Source organism: Rhincodon typus, chromosome 4 (genome assembly GCF_021869965.1).
Source record: "Rhincodon typus isolate 14 chromosome 4, sRhiTyp1.1, whole genome shotgun sequence".
NCBI classification, from domain to species: domain Eukaryota; kingdom Metazoa; phylum Chordata; class Chondrichthyes; order Orectolobiformes; family Rhincodontidae; genus Rhincodon; species Rhincodon typus.
The window spans coordinates 14,723,277-14,741,215 of NC_063335.1; the positions used below are offsets into that span (position 1 = coordinate 14,723,277).

Genomic DNA, 17,939 nt, shown 5'->3' on the forward strand with positions numbered 1-17,939 from the left:
ATGGAAGTGTTCGTGGGTTTGGAAGGTGCTGACTGAGGATCTTTGGTGAATTTCAGCAGTGCATCTTGTAAATAGTACACAGTGCTGCTACTGAGTGTCGGTGGTGGAGGGAGTGGATGCTTGTGGATTTGGTGCCAATCAAGTGGCCTGGTTTGTCCTGGATGGTGTCAAGCTTCTTGAGTGTTGTTGGAGTTACATTCATCCAGACAAGTCGGGAGTATTCCATCACATTCCTGACTTGTACCTTGTAGATGGTGGACAAGCTTTGGGGAGTCAGGAAGTGAGTTACTCACCACAGTATTTCTAGTCTCTGACCTGTTCTTATAGTCACTGTGTTCATGTGGTAAATCCAGTTGAGTTTCTGGTCAATGGTAACCCCCACGATGTTGATAGCAGGGGATTCAGTGATGGTAACACCATTGAATGTCAAGGGGTGGTGATTAGGTTGTCTCTCACAGAGATGATCATTGTCTGGCATTTGTGTGACGCGAATGTTACTTGCCACTGCTCAGACCACGCCTTGATATGGTCTCGATCTTGTTGCATTTGAACATAGACTGCTTCAGGGGCCTAGTAGGGCTATTAGAGGCTAGGGAGCTCAATCAAAATAGTGTCAGAGCGGGAGGCAATACGCTCCATACCCCACAGTGCCCATCTCTCTCTTAAAGTGTGAAGAATCAAATTTTTTTTAACGCACGATCAACTCATCAGTATAATCAACTGAATGAACAGATTATAAACACTAACCACCAGGGGCAGTGCAACAAAAACAGGGCGGGTGGGGTGAGAGGGAGGGGTAAAATTGAAATGGAGTTGTAAGGGGGAGATAATGAACTCCAGCCTCCATGGTGCCCACCTCTCTCTAAGTGTTTTTTCCTCGCAGCTAATCACCTGTGTTACTTTTTTTCCTTTGTCCTCCACCACTGAATCACTGGGGTATCTGAATCAACTCCCATTCCTGACAGTGAGTGGCACAGTGGCTCAGTGGTCAGCACTGCTGCCTCGCAGTGCCAGGGACCTGGGTTTGATTCGGGCAACCGTCTGTGAGGAGTTTGCACATTCTCCCAGTGTCTGCATGGGTTTCCTCTGGGTGCTCTGGTTTCCTCCCACAGCCCAAAGATGTGCAGGTTAGGTGGATTGGCCATGCTAAATTGCCCGTAGATTCTCGGGTGGGAAATGCAGGGATGGGGTAGAGAGTGGGTCTGCGTGGGATGCTCTTCGGAGGGTTAGTGTGGACTTGATGGGCCAAATGGCCTGCTTCCACACTGTAGGGATTCTATGATACCAAGTTACATGCAAAGCCTATCAGGGCAGTGAAAATGACACCAGAAGTGAGGGAAACTTAGAGAGAGAGGGATGAGACTAAATCAAAATGAAGTTGGACACATCTCACTAAATGGGTATTTCCTAATCAACCCATTCACATGCACCTCTGGAGTAGGTGGAGGTTGAACATGGACTTCCTTCTCCAGTCTACTGGCTGCCGTGGTGATTTTGAACCCATGTACCTCACAGCACTAACCCAGGCCTCTGGATTAATGGTTCCCGTGACATTACCACTCCACTATCACCTTGGTAAAAATATTAACCAAAGGAACATTAGAGTGGAGAACAAGCAGAATAGGGATTTGAACTCAGGGCTATACAGTTTGTTAGACTAGTGCATAAACCAACTGAGCTACAGCATTAGTGATGGCCTTGGTCTGTAAATGGATATCATTTTAATCAATCAGTTCAGCAATGTTATTATACAACTTGGAGCAGGCAGACTGGAACTCATAGGTAGGGACATTACCATTACAGCCACCTACTACTCTCTCAATGTTTAGATATATTTTTGCTGATCAACCTGATACTACAATCCTCTGGAGCAGGTGGAACTTGAACCCATGTCTCCTGCATCAGAGGGAGGACTCTACCACTGCACCACAAGACCCACCTACTGCTTGTTAATTGAATCAAAGATAGTAGGAACTGCAGATGCTGGAGAATCCGAGACAACAAGGTGCAGGGCTGGATGAACACAGCAGGCCAAGCAGCATCATAGGAGCAGAGAGGCTGACGTTTCGGGCCTAGACCCTTCATGAAGGGTCTAGGCCCGAAACGTCAGCCTCTCTGCTCCTATGATGCTGCTTGGCCTGCTGTGTTCATCCAGCCCTGCACCTTGTTGTCTCGGATTCTCCAGCATCTGCAGTTCCTACTATCTCTGATTCAAGTATTGTAGTGTGTTCTGCTGTTACCTGTCAATGAAGAATAAACAGAGCAAATTATGCAGAGAGAAAGTGTACTAATCTAAACATACACCACAGCCAAAGTAAACTTTGAGATGACATGGAAATGCAACATGAAGTGACAAGAATGAGACACAAATCAGACCATGTAGAAATCTCATTGACGTTTAAAGCACTCCTCCACAGATTTTTAAAACCAATTAGAAATGATAACTCATTTGGTATTTTGTTCTGAGATTTGCTTTCCTTCAACCTATTTAACCTATGAAGAGACACAATCACGTTTTAACCTTTCAGTGTACAAATATAAAGCTGGAGACAATCTACATTCTTATATTTTCAAGAGGTAATATTCTTTTGTCATGATGTTAGAAAGAAGCATCATCTGTCAGTTGCCAGTATTAAAATTCTCAGTATATGTTGCCATGCATTTAAATGATTATGAAACATTCATATCTGAAGAAGGGTCTGGGCCTGAAACGTCAGCCTTCCTGCTCCTCTAATGCTGCTTGGCCTGCTGTGTTCATCCAGCTCTACACTTTGTTATCATGTTATTGATATGCATTATCAGCAAGTTAGGCTTCCTTGGATCCAGCACAAATTTCTCTGGCACATTTGACAACAAATGACCATAAACTGTCATAACAGTTTAGTTTTTTTGTCTCTGAGTCAAAAACTAATGGGTACAAACACAACTCGAGCTCAGGATTCATGTTGACTCATCATTGGAGTATTTGAAGGAGTACTGCATTGCTGCCTTTCATATCACATGACAAAGTTAAACCTTTCCTGCCTTTTCGGGTGAGTTTTCCTGATGCTGTGGCCAACATTCCTCCCCCAATCATGTCAAAAAAAAAATCTAACCTTTTTGTTGTTGAGTTTCATGTGTTGCAAATTGAATTCTATGTTGGCTTACATAGCAGCAGTGACTAAATTTCGAAAAGTAAATTGATCATTGCTGGGTACTGTGAAATATCTTGAAACTGCATTATAGTATGATGTAAATGGAAGTTCGTAAATCTGAAACTGCTGTATGAAAGAAGAAATGCTTTTGGAAATGTTAATGAAGATGGAACACCACATTGAACAATATTAATTTAACTTGTTACAGAGAAAGGAAAGCTTTAAGTGCTTTCACTTCAGTTATGTTTCGATGATAACTTTATGGAACACAAGATTAACTACTGATGGTTGAAAATTATGCATCAATTATGTTTTGTTATATTTAGATAGATTTTATGAATTGAGATGATACTTAAATTCATTTAAAGGTACATTTACTGAAACTGTGCTGTGGTTAAGTTAGGAGATGCATTCTTGTAATGCTCCACTCTAAATAAATATAAGACTAAGTAAAGATTAGCTGCAGTATTACCCATCGCCAACTGTTTTTCAGGAATATAACAGTACAAAGATTTGTATCAACTTTACAAGAAAAAAGATTTCCCAGCTTAAAGTACAAGAAAAAGATTAGATTAAAAGAATTGCTGTTGAAAGATCTGTTTATTCTTTTTAATTTTTTTTTAATCATTGTTATTTTATTTACATTCTTTTGCAGTGAATGAGGGAGGAATTAAGCAACCATCTAACTCATGTCCAGATCCTGGTGAACCGGAACATGGAGAAAGAATTGGTTCTGATTTTAGGTAACTAATTCTTTTACTTATATATGTGAACTGTAATCAGATAATCATATTTGACATTTTTTTAAAAAATGTATGTGCATTTACTGATGTCATGCTCGCTCTCCTGTTTTATTTCGTTAAATTATATTCCACAACATCTATTCAAATAAAAATTAGCTGGCAGATGTGGCACCTATTGATGTCTACTGTTAGAAATGGGGAAGGATTCAGGGATAGTAGGTGTTGTGTGGTTGCTGATGGTGAGAGGGCCGTTGATGGTGAAGCTGTTGGTGGTGAGGTTGGTTGTTTTGTAGGATATCTTCATTCTGGTAGTACCGGTGTGGCAAGGTGGGTGGGGGTGAGGGTGGGGTGGGGGGTGGTGCCGTGGTGCTGTTCATCCTGACATATATCTGTGGTTGAAGGTCCAAGCCAATAAATCAAATACCTGATCTATTTATACAACAAGCATATATGATTTTTTTATTGTTGCTGTACATTTCAGTAGCTGTGTTGACAAATCCCACCCCACATTACCAGTTCAGCTTGGTTCACCAAGTCCTCTGTGATAATTAGGCTATTTCCTAAATCTATGGCAGAACTACAATAGTTGATGCTGAAACACACCCTATATGCATAATTTATTTTTGAGGTGTAGACTTCAGTTTTGAAAATGTTACTGGTTGTTTATTTTAATTAGATTCTTTATATGTGGAGATACGAAAGTCAACATTTTACTCTTTTTTTTCTAAGTCTTGGAGCAGCAGTGCAATTTACTTGTGATGAAGATTTTGTTCTACAAGGATCCAAAAGTATTACATGCCAGACCGTTGCTGAAGTGTTTGCAGCATGGAGTGACCATAGGCCAGTATGTAAAGGTAAGAAAATTCACTTACAAATAATATTTCATTCAATTGTTCTGACTTCTTGAATACAATAATGCTGTCATGTTTCTATCTTTGAGCGGAAAGAGTGGATCTTTAACTTTTAACTTTTTTGAGCAGTTGCATATGATTGCGTATCATCGAATTGTTTTGTTTGTCTTTGGTTTTAAAAGGAGCAGAGAATGCAATTACAGGGCAGGGGAGGTGATGGCCTCGTGGTATTATCGCTGGATTGTTAATCCAGACATCTAGACAACATCCTGGGGACCAGGGTTCAAATCCCCCTCACAGCAGATGGTGGAATTTGAATTCAATAAATATCTGGAATTAAGAATCTAATGATGACCATGAATCCTTTGTCGATTGTCAGGAAAAACCCATTTGGTTCATTAATGTCCTTTAGGGAAGGAAACTGCTATCCTTACTTGGTCTGGCCTACATGTGACTCCAGACCCAATGTGGTTGACTCTTAGCTGTCAACTGGGCAATAAATGCTGCCTAGCCAGTGACACCCTCATCCTGTAAATGAATAAAGGAATATAAAGTATACAAGTGAGCAGATGGAGAGCTGTCTTGTATTATGGCTATGTCATAAATTGTATGCTTGAGCAGCAAGCATACCAGTAATATCTATAATGATGTATAACACAATTTACTCTTTGAACAGACTGTCTTGGGCTATGTCTCTGTATGCATGCTTATGGAATAAAGTCATTGTCTTGTTCGGCTTCTAACCATCTCAGTGCTGAGTGACAATTGAAACAACCAGGATCCTGAAAGTGAGAACAGACCAGATGTTGGAAGTCTTTATAAATGACTATGCAAGAGTGTAGCTGGAGCTCAAGCTAAAATTGAAAATAACTAATTTTTTAAGGCTTTAAAAAAAGGCTGCAAGTATTGACTGGCTTGCGAAAGAAGGAGAATTATCAGGAAAAGTACTCAATATAAAGGACAGATCTGGAGTTAAAGATTAGCAAGCTTAGAAAGGAAAGAAATGGAGGTAACCTCTTGGGACTTATTACATGGACGTTGATCATTGCTGCCATACATCCTCCTTTCTTATCTGCTCTTTCTTTCCGAAACATTCCCTATCCAGGAATATCCAGTGCTCAGCGTTGATCTTTTTTGAGACAAGTCTGTTATTATATTCCCATGTGCTGTGCTTAACTGCAACTCAACAACGTTATATACCAAATTCTGTGCATCAACACATAAGCACAGTAAATCTAACTTAGAAATGTAGAAAATAGGAGCAGGAGTATGCCATTCAGCCTTCGATCCTGCTGTGCCTGTCACTATGATCATGATTGATCATCAAACTCAGAATCCTGTTCCTGCTTTCTCCCAATAACCTTTGATCATTTTAGCCCTAAGAAAAAATATGTCTAGCTCCTTGAAAACATTCAATAGTTTGTTTCACACCACTTTCTGCATGAATTCCACCCTCTTCTTGTCAGGAGAAACATTCATTGCTGTTTTGCCGATGGTTCATCTCGTCTCAAAAGAAATCATAAATACCTTCTTTTTTCCCTAAGGTTCTGTTCCCAGCAGGAAGCATTCAGTATCCAAGCATGATTATGTTAATCTTATAAAATGTTGGGGTCTTTCAGAAGGCAACCAATCCCAAAACATTGAGAGTTTAATGAAGTTCTTTGAAGGCTAATGTTTCCCAGAGGAACCTATCACCTCATGCTGGCATATTCATTTGATGTAATGGGTGAATTGAAAATCCATCCTTCCATCATTAGAACATAAAAGTATGAGCAAAGACTCTGTATAAGTTGTTTCCACAAAAATCTAACATTCTCTGTCCAAAGAAAATGCTATTCACAGCACTCAGGTATATCACTGTATACTTAGATTAATTAGACATGTACCTTAAATGTCTAACTTTAAACAAAATCAAATCAAAATGACTCCATAAACATAATGGTAAATTGCAGACCTTCAAGCAGTTAATGTATTGATTTCAAATGATGTGTTTACAGGTATACTGTTGACTTAATTTCCTCCAGTAAGATACTGGAGAAAACCTTTGCCACTTTCTGTACGACAGTGTCAATATGGAGGAAGCACTACACTGTTGGAGCTGCTGTCTTTTGAATGAAATATTCAACTGTGATATTGTCTGTTCTTTGTGAAGAAGAGCAGTGGAGTTGTCCTGTGTTTGGCCAATAATATCCCCTCAACTAATGTCACCAAAGGGGATTATCTCATTGATGGGATCTTGTTGTTTGTGATTCACTGTCATATTTTCTGAAATATCATATATAGTTACATAAATGTATTGTTGCTAACATCTGAAAGAGCAGGAGTAGGCCATAGGGCTGTGTAGGATGCTTCCTCATTCACTGTGATCATGGCTTATCTTTTACCTCAACTCCACCTTCCTTCCGGCTCCCACATCCCTTGATTCTGAGAGACCTTCAATATATTTAACAAAACAACATATTAAATATTAGAACATCACAAGTCTATGGGGGATTAGAATTTCAAATACTCACAACTTTTGTATGAGGGACATTCTCCTCGTGTCAATCTTAAACTGCTAATTATGAGATTGTGACCTGGTGTTTCAGATTTCCCATCCTGTTGAATCAATACCTCAGTGATTATGCTGTTAAGCCCTTTCAGAATCTTAGATATTTCAATGAAATCACCTCTCCATCTTATAAACTCCAGAGAGAATTTTCCCAATTTCCTCTGCCTTTCGTTATAGGCCTGTTACCCTCTCATTTAAGAAATCAATTCACTGTGTTTGCTGAACTGCCTTCAATGCAACCACATCACTCCGTAAATATATGGGGACCAAAACTGCCAGAACACTCTAAATGTAGGATCAGCAAAGTTCTATATAATTATAATTTTTCCCTTATTCTTGAATGCCAATATATTTCATTCAGGTATAATATGCAATTGTCTTCCAATTTGCTGAATTGTAAACACATGCCGATTTTGTGTCCCGCACACATGTGCACCCATGTTACATTTAGATTTCATGTCTTCTAAAAAAAAAGTTCCTACTTCTGTATTCTGACTAACAAAGTTAATAACCGTACATTTCATTATACTCCACTTGCCACTTGTTATCCATTCACTTAACCTGTCCTATGTCACTTGTAGTCTCATTGTGTCCTCCTCATAGCTCACCCTTCTATCTAGTTCTTCTTCATCAACAAGCATTAATGAATAGAAAATGAGTAATGCATCTAACTCATTGACACAGTTTGTAAATAGCCAAGGACCTCATACTGATCCTTCAGAAGCTCACTCCTCTCAGTCTACCGCTTAGAAAATGACCTGCTTATTACTACTCACTGCTTTCTGTCCATTAACTATTAAGAACTGTCCAATTTGCCATATAAGGTCTCATGTTTCCTCAAATCCATGTATCTCTACCTTGCCAATTAGGCTTTTGTTTGACATCTTATCTAATCCAAATGATATTACATCTACTGGTTTTCTTTAATCTACCCTTCTCATTACATCCTTCTTAAAAGGAAGCTTGACTAAATTTGTCTCACTGGTCCTGACATATTTCCTTTTCTGACAAAATTATTATTTCTGTCTCATAAACAAAAGCAGACTGGGAATTTTAACCAATTAAAATGAAAGATGGGCGACACTTTGGAAAACAGTGGCCCAGAATTTGCAGTAGACATAGCAAGATGATCATCAATGCTCTCTTTCATTAAAGAGTAAATGAGACATCAACTTTGTGTGTCCATGCATGCAAAGTTAAATGTAGAAATCTGGAGTTTGCTGTCTGATTTGATCTGCTTCTCCAAAAGCTATGCTACATCACTATACCATGTAGAGATCTTGCATTGAAACTCATAAATGAGCTGATATATGAATCTGGTTGATACCCACTTAATGAGTCAAACCAGGCTAAGACTTGTCCATTCAAGTATACCATTGTAGAAGTGTTTAATCAAAGGGTATTCCAGAAAATTAAAACTCATCAGGTAGCAGGTAACGTATTGGTACGAATAGAAAATTGGCTATTAACAGAAAGCAGAGAGTAGGCATAAATGTTTTCAAGTTTACAAAAAGTAACAAGTGGTGTACCGCAGGGATCTTTGCGGGAGCTTCAACATGTTACAACTTACATAAATTACTTGGAAGAAGGGATGGAAGTTATTGTTGCCAAATCTGCTGATACCACAAAAATAAGGAAGCTAAGATGGAATGCTAAGTGACTTGACAAAAATTTGGCAAATGCAGTATAATGTAGGAAAATATGAAATTGTCTGATTTTTGCCAGGAAAAATGGAAAAGAAGCAATTATCTAATGGTAAGAAATTGCAGAACTCGGAGATGCACAGAGATCTGGGTAGCCAAGTTCATACATCACAAAAACTTAAAAATGCAAGTACAGCAAGTAGTTGGGAAAATGAACACAAGATTATTGTTTGCTGTGAAGATAATTGAATACTAAAGTAGGGAGGTTGTATTTCAATTATATGAGGTGCAAGTGAGATTGCATCTGGAGTACTGAGTAATTGATCACATTTTTTTAAGGGAGTATATCAATGCTCTGGAGGCTGTTCAGAGAAGGTTTACGAGCATAGCACCAGGAATGGGCACGGAGTTGTCTTATGAAGAAAGGTTATACAGGTTACTCTTGTATTTGCTGGAGTTTAGAAGAGTACACGGTTACTTGACTGAATCATAAGATCCTAATGCTTCTCAACAGGGTAGATGTGAAGAGGACATTTCCTCTTGTGGGAAGATCTAGAACCAGGAATCACTGCTAAAAAAATATTTAAAACAGAGACAAAACTTTTCTTTTCTCTTTGGAATTCTCTTCCTGAAAAGGTGGTGGAAGCAGAGTCCTTGAATATTTTTAAGGCAAAGGCGGAAAGATTTTATTAAGTCCCTCAATGTTTTTTGTAGTCTCAAGAAATCCAATCTGTTTGAAGATTTTTTTGATACCATCAGGTGTAATATCCCATTAGTCCTACATAAAACTTTTTACACCTATAGCTACCTTATCTTTGTAGCAGTCCTTTAAAAAAATGTCCAGAATGTTTAGGTCTTCTGATCTGTTGTCATGGTAATCAACTAGTCTGTTGAATGGCAGATTTCAGAACAGGTCATATGATCCTTTTACTTATCCTAAATTAAATGCACAGTCTTAAAACATAACAAGCATATAAATTCCCAGAAGGAAACATGCAAATTCTTCAGGGATGCTGTCAAACATTCCCAGTAACTTATGAGTGGCTGACAAAAAGAGAAGGGGTTCATTCAGGAACACATTGAGATAATTTGTGGAGAATAGGCAGAGATTAAATCAAGGCATCAGAGAGAATAAATTACCTACCTGATCGTACAAACGCTTGCAGATGGTAGAGTCAGCAGATCACACATTGGACTTGTGAGACATTTCAGATCAAACTGGAGCCGAAGCAAAACATCTCACATCCCAAGGAAATGCATTGAAGGACGAAGATTGCTTGGGTCACCAGGGAGAATTCCCCAGGCTCCTCTGAGAAATGGGACCATGGTATCTTCACCTGAGAGGGAAGGTGAGGCCTTTTCTTCCAAAAGATGGCACAACTTGACAGTTTAGCGCTCTCATAATCCAAAAAAAAAGCTGGGAATGACAGCCTAGATTTTAAAGTTCACAGTCACAGTGAATTGGAATTCCATCTGATTTCCTCACTGTTGATTGCCTGAAAGAAAGCTTGGTGGAATGTTAGTTGAACTTTTGTTTGCTGATCTTAGCAGATGAATGCTCACTGTTTGTGTGATGTCGCTTGATATCTTTTTAAACAGAAGACAACGATTCAAGGCCTCTTTTGAAATATTTGACAGGAAAAGTTAATATGTAGGTAATGATTCTCCATCAAATGTTGCCAGTGTTAATTTTTAGGCTTTCATTATGACTTATAGTTTTTTTCTTAGCATCTTTGGTTTTTGAATGAGATCTTAAATTAAAGCCGTGTCTTTTGAATTGGGTAGATGTGAAATGTTAGAAGAAGAACATGCATGCTCTTCTCATTGTCCTGGGACAGCAACTCTCCCTTAATAACAAGCATTAGAACGGAAAATCTATTCATTTTCACATTATTCTTTGTGGGACCTTGCTGTGCACAACTTGACTGCTGTATTCTTTGCACTAAAACAGTGACTATGCTTCACAAACACTTCATTGGTTGTAACGCACTTTGTGATATTCTGAAATCCACAGACAAAGACACTATATTAAGACTGTTGGTCTGAAAATGACTCAAGGTTGAGAATTTCTATTTTTAAACCCTTCCAAATGCTATCTTGAAGTGGAGAAGATAATGCACATTCCTGGAAGCACTCACAATGAGAAACAATGCTGTAAACATTGAGTTTTAAAAGCTGTTGGTTTGCAGTAACCTTTGAAGCATGAGATGCTCTTGTGAAAGAATTGGTGTATGCTTAACAACAGAGATTGGGTACTAACACAGGTCCTGTTCCAATTAACAACTTGCTTGTGTGTCTCTTTTCTTGTCAAGAAAAACACAATTTCTGTTCTCAGCTGCTCACTGGGCCAAATGTTTGCTTTACATCTTTGAATGAAAAAATTCATCTTACTGCTAGAACAAGTAAAAATGTTCCTCTTTTAAACTAGATTGAAAGTATCTACGTTCTCTCAAACAATTTTGGGAATCTGGGGATAAAAGGGGAACTTGCTACTGCATAAAACCATAAGGATTCGAGAAAAAGAAGAGATCAAATGTCAAGGAAATTTGAAAAGCAAAGAGCAAAAGAAAGTATTGACAAGTATAATTAAGGAATAATCAAAGATATTTTCTAGATGCACAAGAAGCAAGTGCATAAGTAAGGAAAGAATAGGTATGATGAGAGACTAGGAGAGTCACCTATGGGTTGTGATGAAAGATCTGGAAGTGGTTCTATGTGATACTTTGCACCCATTTTCACAAAGTAGTAGGATAATGCAATAGCAATGTGTTATTTGGGAAGAGGACTGTGAAATACTGAATGAGACAAACGTTTAAATTAGATAGAGATAGTAGGAACTGCAGATGTTGGAGTCTGAGATAACAAGGTGTAGAGCTGAAGGAACACAGCAGGCCAGGCAGCATCAGAGGAGCTGGAAAACTGACTTTTTGGTTCTGGACCCTTCTTCAGAAATGGGGGAGGGGAAGGGGGCTCTGAAATAAATCGAGAGACGGGGGGCGGTGATAGAATGTGGATAATGAAGCAGATAGGTGGGAGAGAAGACGGACAGGTCAAGGAGGCAGGGATGAAGCTAGTAAAGGTGAGTGCAGGTAGGGATAACAAAGTGTAGAGCTGGATGAACACAGCAGGCCAAGCAGCATCAGAGGAGCAGGAAGGCTGACGTTTCGGGCCTAGACCCTCCTTCAGAAAATGGTAGGGAGTTGGGATGGGTGTTGGTCAATGAGGTGGGAGGAGCAGAGAGGTGGGAGAGAAGATGGACAGGTCAAGGAGGTGGGGTGAAGTGGGGTGCTGGTCTTGGGTTGAGGTCGGGGTTGGGGAGATTTTGAAGCTCGTTAAGTCCACATTGAGACTGTTGGGTCGTAGGGTTCCAAGGCAGAATATGAGGTTCTGTTCCTCCAGTTTCTGGGCAGCATTGTTGTGACACTGAACGAGGTCCAGGATGGACATATCATCCAGGGAGTGGGAGGGAAAGTTGAAATGGTTTGTGACTGGGAGGTGTTGTCGTTTGTCACGAACTGAGCGTCGGTGCTCCACAACGCGGTCTCCGAGCCTCTGCTTGGTCTCCCTGATGTAGAGGAGGACACATTGGGAATAGCGGATACAATAGACCACATTAGCGGATGTGCAGGTGAACATTTGTTTAATGTGGAAGGTTTTCTTGGGGCCTGGGATTGGGATGAGGGGAGAGGTGTCGGGGCAGGTGTAGCACTTCCTGTGGTTGCAGGGAAAGGTGCCGGGTGTGGTGGGGCTAGTGGAGAGTGTGGAGCGGACGAGGGAGTCGCAGAGAGACCGGTCCCTCCGGAAGGCACATAAGGGTGGGAAGGGAAATATATGCTTTGTAGTGGGGTCTATGCTTGGGAGTTTACCAATTTTGAAAGTAGATAGACCTTTGGATCTGGTTGAGATAAATTCCAGGCTCTTTATTTACATGAGAGGAAGAGTGAGGATCATTTCCAATTTCTTTGAGCAAGAGAACTGGAATTTATATTTAAGGAAAAGGACAAAATAATAGACTGAGCAATCACAAGCCAAAAAGCCTGATCTCCATGGTGAGTAATTTATTTGAAAAAATACCAAAGAATTAACTGACATGTGGAAAGGGACAATCAACAACAGTCAACAAGGGTTTGCTAAGGAAGATCATGTCTGATGAACACGTTTGAATTTTTGAGGAGGTAACAAGGGGAGCTGATAAGTATATCTGGTTTGATGAACTCCATATAGATTTTATCAAGACCTTGGACAAGATCCTGCACGGAAGAGTTGTCAGAAAAGTAGAAGTCAGTTGGATTCAAAATTGATTCAGCAGAAAGAAGCTGAAATTAATGGTAGTTGAGTGTTTTATTACTGGATAACTATTTGCACTGAGGTTCTACAAGATTCTGGACGAGACCCCTTGTTTATTTGTACTTTTTTAGACAGAATTTGTGTGTTTGATTTTACTGCCTGTACTCTTTATAGATAGTATATGTGTATATTAGATGTACCCAGATAGCAAGTTCATAATTAAATAAATCAGTAGCAAATAATTAGAGAATTTTAAATGTAGGAGGTTTTCATTTTTTCTCACACACTTGCTTTGGACTTTTAAACATGATGTTTACTCACTTCTCTCTCTCACTCTCTCACACATAGATTAGGCACAAGTGAAAATGAAACAACATAATCATAACTTTGAATTATCTTAGTTTCTTTGTACTTTCTTGGATGAAGGAAACTCTTGAAAGTTGAAGTGAAACTTTTATAAGGCAATGGATTTTCAGTAGGTTGCAAGTTTCAAGTGTCTGCATGGGTTTCCTCTGGGTGGTCCGTTTCCTCCCACAGTCCAAAGATATACATGTTAGGTGGATTGGCCATGCTAAATTGTCGATATAACCAGGGATGTGCAGGCTAGATAAATTAGCCATGGGAAATATGGGGTAATAGGTTAGGGGTGTGTGGGTCTGGGTGAGATGCTGTTTGGAGGGTTGGTGTGGACCTGATGGGCCACACTGTAGGGATTCTTTGATTTCAGTCAAATCTTCAAGATTTTGGTTCTCAGGTGAATTTAAGGTTGGAACACATTGGCAAAAGTCATTGTATCCATTAGAAAGCTCCCAGTTTTCTTATGTTTATCACTTTAGCAGCTCGAATGAATGTGTTTTCAAAGGCTTTCAGTGGAAGTCCCTCTGTAGATCAGCACTTGGTGCTTATAAGATCAGCCAACAAACTTGCATGTCTAATTATGTGACTTCTATAGTTCCAAACAAAGGGTGTGTTTAAAAATAATTCATTTATTTATTTATTAATGGGACTTAAGGTTCGCTGGCTGGACCAGCTGTTTTTGCCCATCTCAGTTGCCCTTAAAAGGGTGGTGACGAGCTATCTTCTTGAATTGCTATAGTCCATTTGGTGTAAGAATGTACACAGTGCTGTTTGGGAGGGAGTTTCAGCATTTTGCCCCTGTTACACTTAAAGGCATGGTAACATATTTTGAAGTTAGGATGAAGAGTGGGTTGGAGGGGAACTTACTCCAATTATCCTGTGTTGCTGTTTATCATCTTATGAGTTTCTGAGAGACTTTATGATTGTATGATCCATTTTATTTGAAATTATCTTCTGAATAGTCTCAGGAAAGGACCTTGATGCAACAGTGGTCTGGAAATTTACCTGTAATTCCCCTTTAAGATGGGAATGGGTTTAATCCACAAAACATGCTGGTCACATTTTACAGTCTTTTGTTCCATTTTTTTCAAAAATATAAAGTACTAATTTAATGGACATAATATACTGGAAATTGATATTATATAATAATATTTTATATTTATATATGTATAATATATAATATATTATAAAAACATAGGGCATGGTTAAGCAGATGATACAAGAAATGGTCGTAAAGTTGACAATGAGGAAGAAATTCATTGCAAGGAATCTATAAGGGATGTAAAAAAGTGGAATTAATTCACCAAATGTGAGTTAATGCTTTTGGGGAAAACAGAAAAAGCAAGAGAATGCATAATAAAGGATTGATTACTGAGAAGTATAAAGGGACAGAAGTTCTTAATATGCATGTCCACATACCCCTGATGGTTGCAGCACAGGTTGATGAAGTGGTGAAGGGAGTTTTTTTTCTCCTTTATTCGCCATGACGTGTAATCTAAGTAGATGAAGGTTATTTTAGAACTTTTAAAATATTGAGCCATAGCTAGAGCACAGCATACAGTTTTATTCAGCACCTTACTCTAGTGAGGCTTCAACAGAGATTTACAAGGATAATGTCAGCAATGGAAAACTTTAGGAATGAAGAAAGATTGGAAAAGCTGGCAGGTTTTGATGTTTTCTTTGGAACAACACAAAACATGGGGAGATTTAATTAAGATTCATATGAGAGTTCTTGATGGAGTGAATAGGTAGATGATGTCAATATCATTAGACTCGTGATCCAAAGGGCTGGACTGATGTTCCAGAGGCAATACTCATTTCTTCAATAAGATCATGAAACTGGAGTTTTGTAAAAAGAGATAGTAGGAACTGCAGATGCTGGAGAATCTGAGATAACAAGGTGTAGAGCTGGATGAACACAGCAGGCCAAGCAGCATCAGAGGAGCAGGAAAGCTGACGTTTCGGGCCTAGACCCTTCTTCAGAAAATGTAAAAAGACATCTTATTCAATAATGTCCTTCAGGGAGGCAATTTGTCATCCTTACTCATTAACTCAAGTGATTTGAGATCCACAATATGGCTGTCTCTTAAATGCCTTTTGAAATGGCTGCGCAGGTCATTCAATTGTAGCAAGTTACTACAGAAAGTAAAAGCACAATGGATGTACTGAAACCACATGGACTGCCACAATTCAAGAAGGCTGCAAGGGTGATTCATTTATTCATTGATTGATGTTATTTTATTCATAGAAAATTATCATAGGTCAACTGCATTCAGCCCATTATATTTGTCTTCCATTTTTTGCATTCCTTCCTTCCTTCTAAATTTTCCATCAATCTTTCACAAATTGTCTCTGCTCTCATCATATGACCAATACACCATATCTTTCTTTCATGTAATACACAATTTTCCTCTCTTCAGCCATTTTCAGGACTTCTTCACTATTCTTTCTGTCTGAGTAGGACTTGTAGATCATTCTCCTATATGTCCACTCCTGAATGAATTCAGCCTATGAATATTCGTATCTCTCTTGTCTGTGTCTCTGAGGCATTAAAGATAGATAAAAAGATGTTGCACCTCAGCATTCTTTTCCTAAGATACTAGTTCAGTGTGTTTGATGTTCACATGCCTTTCATTCTGATCGAACTGGTCTTAGTTATTAGCAATAGAAAACAAATGCTGTCTTTCCCAGCGAAGATCGTATCCACAAACAGAAAAAAACCTACTTTGCTTCAGGGGCTAGGGAGTGTAGATTTTAAATCATTGGTAATATGATGAAAGTAATTGAACCAGCAATCCAGAGGTCTCCAATAATGGTCTAAAGCCATGAGTTCAAATCCTTTCAAGGTAACTGGGGAATATAAGTGGAATTAAACAAATCTGAATTGAAAATCTTACACCATCAGATTCCATACCAATCTGGTTCCATAATGCTGCTTAGCAAAGGAAATCTGTTATCCTTAGTGAATCTGATTCATATATTATTGCTGATCCACAGTGGCATGGTTGACTCTTCATTGCTGTCTGAAATGGCATTAGTTGAATTCAAGAATGACTGAATACCTTCTTAAGGGCAAGTTAACACTGGACTTGTTATGAATAAATAAATAAATAAATGCACTGCACAGAGTGCTCATAACCAGTTACTTGTCCACTCAGGACTACTCTATGTATGAAGTCATTAGTTTTTATCATCTAAAGTGGAATAGAAAGAATCATTGCATTCATTTTCAGATCGACCAGAAGATCTGCCATCACCAGAAGTTGTCTTTAATACTGCATGCCTGCTGGATCCTAATGTCAGATTATAAAATCTACCACAGGATGTTGACTTGGTTTTAAAATATATTGATGAGGCATCCAGGAACAAGCCTCATTTTCCTCCTTCCATTGACTCGAAGGAGGAAGGCCATCAGTTGCTCATTGTCATCTGATATGCATGGATTTGAAACCTAAGTAGGTAACGCACAATCAGGAGCTTTTCATGGCCAACATTATTTCCCATAAATTATGAGAGTCATCTTCCTGACAGCAACATTGACATACAACTTACTTTGCAGAATATCTGTTACATTAGCTTGAGACGTGAATCTTGAGTCGCAACATTACCTTGCCTCTAGACAGCTCTGTCACTGCACAGAACAGCAGCAGAAATTCTTTAATAGACAAGTGTTTTTTTTGGGCTGTCATTAAGATATTTCATCAAGAATTTGACACACAACTTCTTCAGAAGGGTCCAGACCCTTTCTTCTTCAGACTTCTTCTTCTCCAGACCCTTTCTGAAGAAAGGTCCAGACCTGAAATGTCAGCTTTCCTGCTCCTCTGATGCTGCCTGGCCTGTTGTGTTCATCCAGCTCTACACCTTGTTAGCTAGTAGATATAATATGTTTGGATTTTCAGAATGAATATTTGATAAAGCACTACACAGCAGGCTACTTAATAAGCTAAGAACCTATAATGTTGGAAGTCATATTTTAGCATAGATGGGGGATTTGCTAAGTAACAGAAGACAAAGAGTTCGGATAAGGGGATATTTTCAGTCTGGCAATCTGCAACTAGTGGATTGCCAAAGGAAATAGTGCTAGAGCCGCAAATATTAACAATATGTATTAATAACTTGGATGAGGAAAGTGAATATACTACTGCCAAGGTTGTAGATGACAAAAAAAAAATGTAGACAGGAAGGCAAGTGTTGAGGATGACACAAAGAGTTTGAAGAAAAACCAAGAGAGACAGTAGGAACTGCAGACGCTGGAGAATCTGAGATAACATGGTGTAGAGCTGGATGAACACAGCAGGCCAAGCAGCATCAGAGGAGCAGGAAGGCTGACGTTTCGGGCCTAGACCCTTCTTCAGAAAATATTTTCTGAAGAA

General features: G+C 39.0%; 1 protein-coding gene across 1 annotated transcript in view; it reads left to right on the forward strand.

The window, feature by feature from the left end:
* Positions 1-17,939, forward strand: part of csmd3b (CUB and Sushi multiple domains 3b) — a 1,719,816-nt gene that overhangs the window by 1,083,355 nt on the left and 618,522 nt on the right. Inside the window, 2 exon segments of the mRNA XM_048595770.1 lie at positions 3,790-3,877; positions 4,607-4,731. Of these exon segments, the coding sequence (XP_048451727.1) occupies positions 3,790-3,877; positions 4,607-4,731 (213 nt within the window).